The 14,436-nt window shown below is 40.4% G+C and overlaps 1 protein-coding gene across 19 annotated transcripts in view; it reads left to right on the top strand.

Moving 5' to 3' along the window:
• Nucleotides 1-14,436, top strand: part of LDB3 (LIM domain binding 3) — a 130,903-nt gene that overhangs the window by 39,900 nt on the left and 76,567 nt on the right. For 16 of the 19 annotated variants that reach the window (XM_054071315.1, XM_054071313.1, XM_054071324.1 and 13 more), the window contains one exon: nt 14,357-14,432. In XM_054071315.1, coding sequence (XP_053927290.1) covers nt 14,357-14,432 — 76 coding nt within the window. Of the gene's footprint in view, nt 1-4,193; nt 4,428-4,450; nt 5,445-14,356; nt 14,433-14,436 lie in introns of those variants that run through there. The other 3 variants (XM_054071329.1, XM_054071322.1, XM_054071323.1) reach the window with 3 other exon arrangements.

Below are 14,436 nucleotides of genomic sequence, written 5' to 3'. Positions count from 1 at the left end.
ATTTATTGGAAGTGTTGATGGCAGAGAGATGAGATGGAAAGCCAAAATCTGCTCTGCTCATTGTAGAAATAAGGATGGATTCTTAGAGAAATCAGTGTGGCTCCTCTGTTGAGTGTATGTCTTCAATTTAGCCTGTTGAGTACAGCTGTAATCCCACATCCATTCAAGCTTCTGTTAAAAGACTAAATCTAACAGTGATGTTTCTTTTGCTTATTCCCAAATGAACAACACACAGTTTTGTTGGATTAATTTGTGAAGGACTATTCTAGCAAGGACCATTGCAACAGGTGTAACGAGCATGTGGGAGGAACCTGTCATTCACAGGATGAACAATCACAGCAGGCTGAGAGCGAACGCTAATGGTCTTGGTCACATGTGAGTTTGAAGGTGGCCTCTGACAGAACAAGAAGGGTACAGCCTGAGTGCAGGAAAGGAAGTCAGTAGAACATGGAGAGGGCAGACTTTCGTATAGAGATGTGGTAAAAGCTGTCTTGCTATTGAGAAAGCAGAATCTCTTCACATAACCAGCAAAAATTGAGAGCTGTTAATGTTGCTTCCAAGGAAACTTGTTCTCAGGTCAGATAACCTTGCACAGAGATTTTCCTGTAATACTTGCATTAATATTTAAAGCTCCATAATTATGTAAAGCAAAGTAACTGCTATTTTTACTGCACTGTGGAGAAGATAACTTTCACATAAGCAGAGACTGGTACAGAAAGCAGTTTGTAATGTGGAATTTCTGAGAATATACTAGTAAATATCATGTGGATGTGCAGGATAGGTATCAGGAACAGATTACACCTGAGGGAAAAAGATCTTTAGCTGAGGGTTCCAAGACAGAGCAGGGTACTCTAAAACAAAACGGATGGCTGAATCTCCCATGTGGCTGTGTAACTTTCAGGTTTATCTTTAAGCAGGTGCTCTAGATAATGTATAAAATAAGTACTCAAAGTCCAAAAGTGCTAACGAAATTGCAACGTATCTGTGGGAACACTGTGTAGACATATAGGTTTCCTGGAAATATGTAACTTAGATTTCCTGGAGAAGAGCTTAAATTGAAGCTGTTCAGATTTTCAGATGTTCCTGGTTTTCTCAAAGAAAAACCTTTGAGCTTTTTCTCAAAGGGTGTGGTCTAGCTGTTTCAGTGAATGCATGGAGTAATTTCTGCCACCTTGTATGATGTGTGTGTGTGTGCCTTTAGTGTGCTTTGGCAAGACTTTCAGCCAGAATTAGAGAGACTAGGAGCTGAATCACAAATGTACTGAAACGGGCTTTATATCAGAAGCCACAAGAAAATGGTCTTCCAAAATTGGTGAGGAGAGATGGGGCACTGTCTTGATGCACTTTGTTGAATTCTCACCCTGTGACCCACTTCAGCTTCTTTTTCCTCCATGCTAATGACTGCTAGTGATTATAGGTATGATAGCTTTGTAAAGAATATTTGCATTGTTCTCTATTATTTTGTATTTGAAAGTTAAGGAGAATCCTTTCTGATGATTTATTTTAGACCTTCTGTCTGCTTTTCTATTGGATTCTTGTGTTTTTACATGGGGAGAGAATGTTTCCTATTGCACTTTGGCTGGTTGCACGTTTGGAGCTCATTTTCCTGAATACTGGACTTGTAAAGTCCTCCAGTAGCTGCCTCTATGGCCTGGCATTTAACACAACAAACTATTACCCCACCTTCCACAGAGAGGAAGGATTCCGAAATCCGTGACTAACAAAATCAGATTATTCTCATACGTATCCGAGGTGCAAGTCACTGAAAAAAAATTTTATCAAGTGTTGGCAGGGATCTCACATGGGTAATTGTTGTGCTTTTGTACTTGCTGACCTCTAAATTATACCATCAGCAACTCTAGTGGCCACAGCATTAAAAAACCAAAGTGTTTTACAGCATCCGGGGCAGTTTATTTATTGTTTAATGATTGAAGTAGTTGTCAGTTTTTCTTAATAGTATTTTCAGACTGCTAAAGCTTTATTTATTGTGGTATATGTTATTCTTTGTGCACATAATTCTAGTGGAAGGGTCATTATTTATTGCTTTCTTGCTCTATCTATTGTTTGTTTTATTTTTTTAAGGCTTGCCTTGTCTCTTTTTTCCAAAAAAATAGTATGTGATTGAGGTAATTGTCTTATGTGGATAATGAAGAGCCAAAATGAGCAGCAACAGGGTTTTACACAGACTGCAATACACTTGCATAGCTAATAAATGTAGATGAGTTAAGATCCATTTAAAAAAGAAGAAAATATAGTAAAGTAATATTCTTTACTGCGAGGGTGGTGAGGCAGTGGCCCAGGTTGCCTGGAGAAGTTGTGGCTGCCCCATTCCTGGAGGTGTTCGAGGCCAGGTTGGATGGGGCTTTGAGCAACCTGGTCCAGTGCTAGGTATCCCGGCTCATGGCAGGGGTGTTGGAATTGGATGGGCTTTAAGGTCCTCTCCAACCCAACCCATTCTTCGATTAAGCACAAGTAGATCAGACAGCTTCTTGGTTAGCACGTGAGAGCTTAAACAGGTGATGCTTTTGCTCTAAGCTTATGGAATTCATACAATCTCCTCTTCAGTATGACAGTTGCTGTTTGATGTGAGCTGTTAGTTCATGTTGGTGACCCATTCAGTCTCACTAGAGTCATTTGGAAAAAACAAATGACAAAGGCTGGAAAGTATTTTTTTCTTCACTAGTGTTATTTCTTAGATGATTAAGGGCTATTCAAAAAAGTTGTGCTCAGAGGCATTAAGCGACTTCCACTTTTCACAAGTCAATATTTATATAAACTAAACTCTGTCAGCATGTGATCCCAGCCAACTGGTGCGTGCATGTAAACTTATTAAAGATCCAGTATCCCAGTGTCTTAAACAAAAGGCATCTCCACAATATTCAGGAAGTTAGATTAATCTCACCTCGAAAAATCATTTTTCCTAGGCACAAATGGGTTAATTTACCAATACAAAAAGGTTGTAGCACTTTAGTCACTTGCCCAAAATTTACAATGAAATATAATTTTTTTCAACAAAAATAATTTTATGAAGATTGTATTGCTGAGAATGAGAATAGTTAACCTGAAAATTATGGGAGCAGTTACTAGTCACAGTAATTTTCAACCAAATAAGAACAAAACAGGAGAAAGGCAAAATCTCCTGGGACTTGGATACCAGAAAAGTGACTGTTCTAAAAGATCATTTTGACTTTTTTAGACATGGCTTGCAGAAATGAAACTGGAGTGGAGTCTCCTACTCCTATGGAAAATCAAAACTGGTTTCCATCAAGATCATAGAGATGGGTGTTTTCAGTTACCTGAGTTGCATAAAAGATTGGAAATGTTGGAAATCCTGTCAGATGGCAGAGGCATAGATGTGCATTAGGAAATTGATTGTTGTAATGGGAAAACTCAAGCATTATATTTTGATGATCTTGGATGTGTATGTGAAGTAGTCTTGAGACTCTACAGAAGATGTTTCAAGGTCACGGAACGCCTTAACAGACAGTCTGGCTAGGTTTCACTGTTGCAGCACTGGAAGTAGAAGTGAACTTGCTTGTTTAGTCTTTAAGCCATAGAAGAAGCAGCAGAATGTGAAATCCAGACACAAAGGCTTTGAGACAGAAAGCTTTTTATTTTTCTGATGGCTCTTGGCTCTCAAGAGCAATGGCCTTTCCTTTTATTGATTCTGGCCATGAAGGTTTCATGAGCATTGTTTATAACCTGACAGTTCAGACAGTGTTTGCTGCTACTCACTTTTATTATCATGCTTCAGTTCCCTGTGGGGTTTCTTTTTCAGGGTGGAGAACTGATTATTTTTTATTTGGCAGTCAAGAAAAGCTGAGCGTGGTGTCAGCACTTCTGCAGAACATCAAATTGCAAAACATCAAATGTAGCAGAAAAGCATTAGGAATGCCCATTCATACTTGCCTGCCTAAGCAATGACAGTCTGCACTTCTCTGGCTGCACGAACCTTGTTTTAATTCAAGTACCATCAATCTGTGCTGCTCAAGGTACATTAACACAGCTCTTCAGTGAGAGCTTAGTGCACAGTGTGGAATTTTCCATGTTTTAGTCATGTGGATATCCCATTATCGGCTCAGGAATTTGTGGATGTCAAGTTTTTTTGACACCTTCCTTCCCAAATCTCCCTGTTAAATTTGTTCTTATCACCTCATTCATGCTGTGTCTTCACGTGAAACCACAAAACGGGGATGGAGGTCTCACCAGCTATGCCAGAGGTTTGATCAGGCAGCCAGAACTTGTTTCATTAATAGCTTAAGTGAAACGCTGCTCACTTCCAGTTTCTGGCTGCCCAGTTCTCCAGAGCCTGCAGCGTGCTTCCCTGTGCTGCTTTGGGGGAGCTAAAGGATGCAGACGGGAAAGTGGCAAGGAGCTGAAGTATTGGACTGTCCCCAGAGAGATGTGTGATCCAGTGGTGTGGAAAGGTATGGGACCTTCAGGGACCTGCTCTGCTTTCTTTAGTTTGGAAGACAAAAGAATACATCCAGGATGTGAATTCTCTTTTGCTGAAGCAAAGAGAGCAGCAGTTAGGGGAGAAGGAAAGAAATGTCTTGGGCACTGTGCACTATTACTCAGTATAACTCCATGAGGCATGACAGTACTTAGGCAAGCAAGGCTGATACTCTAAAACATCAGATACTTCGATAGAGGCAGCTCATTCCTTAGAAACCTACATTACTCTAGTTCTGAGGAGGGGTTGGTGCTGGTTCTGCTGGACGCTGCTATGGAAGGCTGTGATCGTACTCTACAGTGACCTGGGTTATGTTTGAAGAAGACGTTGCTTTGTGTTTAATCTTTCTGTGACCTACTGGAATTCAGATCTCAGCCATTTTTCAGTATCGGTTTCGAAGCAGTTACTTGAGCTCCACAGCTGCCCCGAGGCATTTTAGTTCTGGGCAAGTTAAAGTTCATCTTTAACAGCCGGCTGTCCTGCAGAGACTGGGCCATCGCTATTGTCCTGCAGCATTCGGTTCACAGGTGGAAATCAAAATGCACACAGAATCTATTTTTATTTCACACAATTCTTTTTTAAATTCACAGTAAATGCAGTGCACGGGAGTGCAATATTTGTCAACACGATTCACTGGAGCATCCACAACATTCATTTGATCTTAACTCAAGGAATCTGATCAGCCTCCTTGGAAGGATTCACCAAATGTACTTGGTTTAGTTTTGGAAAGTGCTGTAACTTGAGTGCACCTCATTCTGCTGGCACAAACATTCCTGTGACACTCTCACGACTCCTCCTTGGTGTCACCCTGTGCTGCTGGAGAGAAGCAGGGAAGGTGCAGCCTTTCTGTGTCTTTTCCATGCCAAGGATGCTACCATTCACTTCCCGACAGTGAGGACTAACTGCCTTTTGCTGGAAAACCATAAGCTAAATAATCCTTTTCCCTAGTGAAAGGGAAAGGTGTCAGAAGCAAAGCTATGAGAGACTTATGGTAAATATTTAATACCTTTCCTTTTTTGTGCAGCACCAAAAGATGGCTGATCCTGCAGTATTTAATTCAGGCCTACTATAAATAAAGCATGTGGTGACAGCAAACGGCAAGCGAGGGGAATTCAGTGGTTATTGCAAGCTGCTTTTTGTTGTCTGAAACTGTGAGTAGTAACCAGTTCTGTGCATGTTTTAGGTCTGATGATGGGTGCGTTTTAAAATCAGAGCCAGATTTGGGCTGAGTTTCTGCTCAGAAGAATTAGAAGAGAGTGTCTGCCCCAGTTAAAGTGTAAATTAAAACCGTATAAACAATATTGATGACAGCACAGTCTGAAATTGTGGTACTCGGGCTATTCTGTAGAAACGTTGCCTAAAAGCATTGTAGAAGATTAGTAAAAACAAACAGAAAATGAAAATAGGGATTTGGAATTTAGTTTTTTCCTTCTTTAGACAATTTCATTACATTCATCAGTCATGGTATGAATGGGACATGAGACCTTTTATTTTTTCAAAAGGAACACTAATGGTAATTTGCTAGCGTTTCTGTTCAGCATCGTGAATAGATCTCCTGAAATCCATTCTTGGAGTGACTAAGGTTTCCCTGGTTGTTTCTGCCTTTTCTGACTCCAGTCTTAAAATGATGGAAACTAAATGCCTCGTCCCGAATGACTGCTCCTTGGATGAGGCTGCAGCAACATTCCTGCCCTCAGGAGTCCCACCTGGGACTCAACAGTTTAGCACAGGAGCACCTAAAAGCTTAGGGAACAAGGACCACATCAAGACTTCGGTAAGGAGCTCTGAATTACTGGATCCAGAAGTGAGAAGGTTGTGACCATGTTGGACTGGATTAAGGGTATGAATACCTGACTCCTGTCAGTACACAGTACTTGACAACTCAGCCTTCAGTGTTGACAAAGATGTGCCACTGGCTTTTGATAACATTTCACTAGAAATGATAGACTTATCATATTTTTCAAGTACAAATATGTTCAGAATGCCATAGAAATATAGCCTGAAACTAGATGACACTTTAAAAAATCAAGAGTATAAAAAGAAAAAACTTGAACAGTGAAACCTTGTCCTTTAATCTATTCCCTTGATTTTTACAGAAATTGTTTAAATCTGCCAATATGATTCTTGGTGGGATTAAAAGGTTAAATTAAGAAAATACTGGCTAAATATGAGCAATAAAATAAATTCAAAGCTGGTGCAATGTTAGATATTCCATGTGATATTAACTGGAATAATTATGATCTAAACTGGACCAAATGCTGAGACCTACAATTGTGTGTGCAGTCTGTCTTGGAGCCCTCAACATTTCGCTCGGCAAGTGTCTTAATGTGTATGCCTGTACTGGGGGAGGTGTTACAAAATCCCCCTTTGGAAAGGTAAGAAAAGCAGAGTAGTCAAACAGCTGCTTACATGCTTTACTGAATCACACTGTATATAAATTCAAAATTTTAAGCAGAATAGAAGAAAAAGGAGAGGAACACCAATGGTCGATGTGGTATGTGATGCTAGGTAGGTTGTTTTGCATTGACATGTGCCTCTAGAGCTTTTGAGAGCTATCTGCCTCCAAGAGCCAAGGTCTCCTCCTCACACTTCTGATGGTACTCTGTGCTCAAAGCATTAAGAAAGAAATGTCTTACTAGTGGATAGGGAAGTTCCTGCATTACTGTGACCCAAAGCGAGATGGTCCTCCCTCCTTATGGAATAGAGGTGAATCCTGTTGCATGCCCAGTTGTCTCTGAACGCAGGTGTGAGAGGACAGTGAGATTTGTTAATAGATGTCAGACTAGCCCTAAACACGGCTGTGAGTTACTGTCTTTGAGTAGTAACATTTAATGCTGTTAAAATTAACAAGCAGCTTTTTCCATGGAAAAGAAAATAAAATATCAACATTGGTTACTGCAATAAATATAAATATATTCCTTACACAAGCAGTTTGAGTGGGCTGCTGTTTGCACTCACTGCATAAAGTATCCTTGTTAGCTTTAGAAAAGAGCCTGGAAACTGTGGATATATGCCAAGGTTTTAAAGGGCAATGAAGTTTTCATTACAACAGGACTCTCCCTAGGGATTAGAACTGTTCTCCAAGTGCACATCACTTTTTTTCCCCAAATGCCAGCATAGGGTGAGGTTAAAATCACCATTTTCTTTATCCACGAAGTATTCTCTAGGTGGGCTAAAGATAATCTGCATGTGAATCCTTTCACACATTTTACTGCACTCGCCGTGGAAAGGTCAAGATGGGCTTCAGGGGCACATCTCACCAGAGCCAGTGGGCTGGCACAACTTACTAAACACCGGTGTAATCTTTCAGTTACTGGTTGCATTCTGCTATGAGGAAGTCAGTACTTTCAAAATGTTATGGTAGACTGGAAGGCCACAATGTATCAGGGCTGGAACCTTTTCCTATCGATTAACATTGATTAGATTAAGCATGGTCATGTCAAAATGTAAATTACACTCTCGAAGCTAATTGGAAGGGATGATATAGTCATTTAAGAAGTAGAATGAGGAATCATCCAATCGGGTAAAATACTAAGGCTTTACTAGATCAATCTTGAAACGTGTTATTTCTGCATGTGAAGTTAATAGTTTCCTTTGGATCGTTTTTACTGTGGTGTTTCTTGCCCACCAGCCACTATAAAAGGCGTCAAACCTCATTCTTTTTTCACAAAATCTGGCCCCATTGTTTCTTCCAGTGAGTACAGAGATATGTCAAGGTCCTTTCAGGCATCTCCAGGGTTTTGCCAGCTCTTCGCGTCTGCGCTTTCATTGCCTGGGGAAAAATAGACTTTGTCTGCCTAGTATTAGAAATCTGTTTGGATTTGGACAGCACTTGAACTCCTCTGTATGAACAGAAGGCAGTTACAAAGCTGTGAATCATCATGTCTTGGAAATGTGGCTGTGACTCTGCGACGCTGGAGTTGGCTCTTTAGGGTGATGCTCTACAGCAGTGCCCAGGGCTGCTCTGATATCTTCAGCAGAATGTCTTTCCCCCTTAAAGAAGCTGTTGAGAAGCCGAGAGGTGCAGGGCTGCAGTGAAACCGGATAGCCCTTGAATGGGGGTGGCCAAAGTCTCAGGCACACTGGCTGCATGGTAGGAGAAAATTCAACGAGGGAAATATCCCTGTGGTTCACTCCAGGTATTTTTTCAGCTAACAAACGTATATAAATATTTTTGGTACCTGATTCCTCAAAACTGTCATTTATTATGTTTACTGGGGAGAGTTGAGTCCCATCTCAAGACCAGAGTATGGTAGGCTACATGCAAGCATGGAATCTTTATTCAGTGTCTCTTCTGCTCTTTCTGAATAATGGCTCATTCTTTGCTTTACACTATTAGATCCTTTCACAACCCCAATGTTTTTTTTCTGCCCTTCTTAAACTAACAAATTATTTTATTATTCCATGTTTACCTTAAATAGATATCTTTTTAACATCTCTCAGTAATTATAAATAATTTATATAGTCATTAAATCACTAATAGATCACTACGCTGAACCTGGAGATTTCAAGTGAGAGACTATATCTGTAGGTTATATACCATTGAGCTTTGATCCCTCATTGGTAATATGATTGTATTTCAGCCTCTTGCTTTTAATTCTCTATAGCTAAGCAATCCAAATTCTGCATTTAACCAGTTTATTGAGGTGAGAATAGCGCCTTTCTATTTGCAATTAATACCTGTTTATATATTTCTGAGTATTTGAAGTACTGTGGTGTTGCCCGCACTGTGCTGCAAGTACTGCTTCTTCTCATCTTAATATTTCTGCTCTTATTTTAAAGCAAGCTTTGAGAGGAACATCTGATTCTTTTATCTGTAGCAGCTATAGAAAACATGTAAACAAGAAGTAGAAAGTAAAAAGAACCCATGTCTTTGTTTTGGATAGCAGCTTCCCTGTAGTTGGTATAATTTATGCGCAAGATGCTTTTGTCCATGTATTGCTGGGGGTATGAACGTTAGGACTGGAAAGCAGAGCTGCCTCTCTTGCAATCTGAGTGCAGTACAACACTGGGAAATAATTAATAGATCAGTCATCTGGCCAAATGCTAATATTTGCGTTTGCCATTGATAGATAGAGAGTAAAACTGCTGATGGAAGTCCTTTTCAGTTTTATTGCAAGCACAGATGATATTGTAGGTCTCATCCTAGTCCTGAGGTGATCTGAAGGGATCCTTCCTAGTCCTGAAGTGATCTCTGTTATATTGGAAGCGCTGTGAAGTGTTCCGGGTTTTGTCTTTGTGATTCTCACTGGAGTCACTGTTTGCTGATGTCCCAAGCAGGACTTAGAGAATTAAACTACGGTATCACAAGGCTCAAGATTTTCTGTACAAGACTTGGACACAAGAGGCAGCTTTCTGTTTGGCCACTTAATTCACTGTTTTGCTGAAGTTTTAACTGACTTGTAACTGATTTAACTGGTCTTAGCACTTATTACATGAACACCTCAAAGTGGTAGTAGCTATGGGTGATATTTAGTCTGTCCCTTTTACATCTCTTGCCCCCACCCCGTGCCCCTGCCAAATTGTCAGGAATATCATAGCATTGCAACAGCTGTGTCATCAGAAGCCTCATTATACGCTCTGTTGTTCTGCATCCTGCGATGTGCTCACCCACTCCAATCCAGAATGATTCCATTTCAATTAGGTGATAAGTAAAGTATGTAAAATGTTTATAAGCATTTCTAACCCTAATCTAATCTGGTTTATTACCTTCCCATGCACTTGAACCCTTTTCATTTTCTAGTAGTTTAAATACTAAGATGCAATTATTAAGATGCTTATCAAGCTATAAATAAGTCTTGTGTGTAATGAAATGAAAGTAAAAGCTTATTGTGAGAAAAGAAATGTTGATTTTAGCTGTCCTGAAAATTAGAGAAGCGAAGATAGGCACTGACTGGTGAAGATATGAAATATAAAAAGGCCATATGAAGATGAAAAAGAGCTATTATCTCTTAGATCACATCATCTATCTGCAAGTACAGCGTTGTGCTCCCCTGAGGACACAAGTTAAACTCAGAGTGCGTTACACAACTCTTTTACAGCCCTTCCTCAGGCAGGCAGCTCCTCTTAATGCAGTTGACTCCCAATGAACCTTTCTTCTGAGTGCAGAGATTGCAGGATTGTAATCAAGTGCTCTTCAATTAAAGATATATTTAGGTAGGTGGGAACAAGTAGGAGTTTGCACAGTGTATCAGCAGTACTATCAAAATGGAACTGCTTTGCAAAATTACATAGAATCATAGAATAGTTTGGGTTGGAAGGGACCTTAAAGATCACCCAGTTCCAACCCCCTGCCATGGGCAGGGACATCCCACTGGATCAGGCTGCCCAAAGCCCCATCCAGCCTGGCCTTGAACACCTCCAGGGATGGGGCAGCCACAACCTCCCTGGGCAACCTCTGCCAGTGTCTCACTGCTCTCATGGTGAAGAAATTCTTCCAGCCTAAATCTGCCCCTCTCCAGTTTATACCTGTTCCCCCTCGTCCTGTCCCCACAAGCCTTTATGAATAGCCCCTCTCCAGCTTTCCTGTAGGCCCTTCCGGTACTGGAAGGTTGCAACATCAAATCTAAAATTATCACAGTCATTTGTGAAATTTGGACTTTAATCCTCTTCATACCTCTGCTAAACAAGTACACTCCCTTGGTGTTTGGAATACAATCATTTTGCAATCAATGGATTAAAATGTAAACCTGGACACACGTGTTTACAGCAGCACCATCATCACTTGAAAAGCAAGTATGTGTTACTGCAGGATTTGATTCATCCAGAGAAAGAGGGAGGAAAAAATGTCTTGAACTTGCAGATGTTTTTCCCAGAGGAGTAATGGCTCTTATGTAAATAAACACTTTCATTCCACAAACTGACTTCACCTGTGCTGCCCTTTTCTGTGGTGCAAGCTTCTGCTTGATCTTAGCAAGCCTCATCACTCTGTTTTTGAATATCAAAGCTATAAACAACAAGAACAGAGTTATGTAGGAACCTCACTGTTATAAAGTAACATCTTCAAACCTCAGAGTCAGCACGAAATAAAGATCTTGGCTGGATAGCACTGTGAATGGCAGATGTGGGTTATCAGTAATGTGAAAGAAATACAGCTTTTTAACATCGGCTTCTGGGGACAGGTAATGAGTGAGGAAAAACAGAAAGGCAATAAACAACAGAAGCGATAGAGTAGTCTGCTAAATAAATTTATTTGCTGCAATACAAATGTTTTCCAGTCGTGCATCAACCACACAGCATGTGGCTGTTTGTGGTACCTCTGTAGGTGACAAACAACGCTTGCAGTGCCGCACAGCGATCCCTGTGTAGAGCAGAGGGGACACAGCGTCTGCCTGCCCAGCTGGGGTCTCAAGTGTGCCCAGCTCACCCACATAACTTCAAGGAAATAATTGGCTGTGCCCAGAAATGGCACCAACAGAACAAGGATCAGAGTCTTCCTGTAAATCTTTGACTGTTCATAAATCGTCACAGTCAGTTTTCAGCAAGTCTGTGCTCTAAGCTGCAGCTGATCTTTTTTCTTTGTCTTTCTGCTGTCTTTCATGATACATTTGCACGTCTTGTGAATATGATATATAGTTTCTCTAAACTAAAATGTTGGGAGAAGGGTACAGCGCTCACTTCTGAGGGAAAAGCAGTTCCTAACTCCCCTGAGGAAAGTTTTTTCTAAGCAGTCAGTGATTAGCTCTGGTTCATAGAACTCGAAGATACGTATTTCTGAGATAATTATGTCTTAGGGTGTATATTGTGATATATTCCAACTGTGAGTGTCAGTGTTGGTGCCTTTCACAATTTTCTAGCCCCTTGTTTCATGAATACTTTCTGTCAGTGAATTTCACAGGTTAATTGCCTATTATTTAACAAAATGCCAGTTTTCATTGTCTTCTCAAACTGGATTCATTTTCATAGTATCTCATGCGGTGGGCATCTGTTATACCGGCATTGTTTTCATCTCTCAAAGCACCATCATTTCCACACATTCTAAATGGAAATTTTCCAATTCCTCTAAGGATTTCTCTCTTTTCCTAGTTTTTTTCTTTTTTATTTGTTTGCTTCTGCTTATGGGGATATTATACGTGTGGCAACTAAAACCAAATACCCATCTCAATGTGAAGCTCTGTGTTCCTGCAGAGATTGCCACTATGGATGAGCCCAGGTTTTGTTTAGCTCAGCTTTCTGTCTCTGAGAGATGCACGGGTAGGTATTTCAGAGGAAAGTAGCACAGACCTCGGTAAGGAAATAATGAACCTAAGACAGAAGATTTTCTACTACTGGTCTTTCAAGTTGTGTCATGAAAAATGAGTGTCGGGATGGCAACTTATTTTTAGCAAGTCTAAAGCAGCTGTTGGGGTTTTTGTTGTTGTAAGTATAAATATATAATCCTTTCTGATATCCTGCTGTTCTCACATTCTTGATACCGTGTAACAATGGGTTTCACCTCAGGTTAATCAAGTACTCTAGGAAAAAAATGCTTGCCTTTACCAATTTTATATGCATTGCCTATTCAATTTCACTTAGTGTCCAGGAGCGTAACTGTATTTCCCTTTTTCTACCATTCATTACTTTGTAAGCCTCTATGATGTCTTCCATTATTCATTCCCTTTCTAAAGCAAACAGTTCCGCATGCCTCGGTCATTTCTGCTTGATTTCTATGCTTTTAAGTATTTTTATTTCATTTTCATACCTGTCCTATTTTTGAAATGTACTTTTAAAAGATGAGAATTCCAGGCATAATCCTGACCTGTAGCTTGGCAATAGGATATTACTTGTGTAATTCTGATTATTTTGACTATTTTTACATTTTTCATTTCATTCTCTGGTGTTCCCATGTGTACTGGAAAGATTTCAGGGGGATGTTTGGTGCGATGCAGTTTCTTGCAATGCTGCAACAAATACATCTTCACTTAACTGAGCATCCCAGAGTACCTCAGTTAGCATTTATTTGTCACTGTGCTTTCTTTATTATGTTCCAATGAAAGGGCAAATGTTGTGTTTTGAAAACCTCTTAGTGGTGTTTATTTTTGAATGATCTTGTAAATATTTGTCAAATATAGGGGCCTACAAGAAATCTGGGGAGGGGCTTTTTATCAAGGAGGGCAGGGATAGGATGAGGGATAACGATTTTAGGCTGAAAGAGAGGAGAATTAGATGAGATAATAGGAAGAAATCTCTGTGGCTGCCCCATCCCTGGAGGTGTTCAAGGCCAGGCTGGATGGGGTTTTGAGCAGCCTGATCCGGTGGGAGGTGTCCCTGCCAATGGCAGGGGTTTGGAACTGGATAGGCTTTAAGGCACCTTCCAACCCGAACTATTCTATGATTCTGTGATTCTATGAAATGCAGGTAAAGGCAATCATATGGAGTGCAGTGTGGTTAATTTGGTAGTGATCTGTTCCTTTTGAACCTAAATTGTCTGAAATGAAGCCCTAATCTCTTCTTGATGAGAGTTTTAAGCTATGGCAGTTACTATAGAATTTAAGCTATTAAGTAATAATCTTTTGCAGAGCTGCTCTTGAGATGCCTCAATGCCGAAGTTTAGTTTCTGCATTTTCAAACACTTCTAAGACTCTTTCCAGAGTGCTGCCTAAACCTGAATTTATCTTGGTGTGGCTGATTGGCATCTATGAAAATGCAATTTGTCACGAGGTACTGGAAAACAGATATTATCCCCCATCACAGGCTGCTTCCATAACCGGTGGCTTTTCATCATTCAGACGAACCGCATGAGACTTTCTCTCACATTTAAGACCTTTGTAAATGAGGATGTAGAAAAAGCATGATGATGACTAGAAAAGGTCTAGGCTGTGCTTAGCTTTCATCTAGATGAAGCAGCACTTTTGCTTGAAATTAGAGCTGAAAAATGGAATCCAGATTGCTAATCTTTTATTCATTTCCTTTTTCGGTCCCCAGATCTAAACGTCCGGTGCCAGTTTCAACCACAGCACCCAGAATTGACTCTCCCAGGGCTGTAATTCCCCACCAGAAGGTAT

Source organism: Cuculus canorus, chromosome 7 (genome assembly GCF_017976375.1).
Source record: "Cuculus canorus isolate bCucCan1 chromosome 7, bCucCan1.pri, whole genome shotgun sequence".
In the NCBI taxonomy this organism is placed as follows: Eukaryota; Metazoa; Chordata; class Aves; order Cuculiformes; family Cuculidae; genus Cuculus; species Cuculus canorus.
This window is presented reverse-complemented; position numbering and strand designations above follow the sequence as displayed.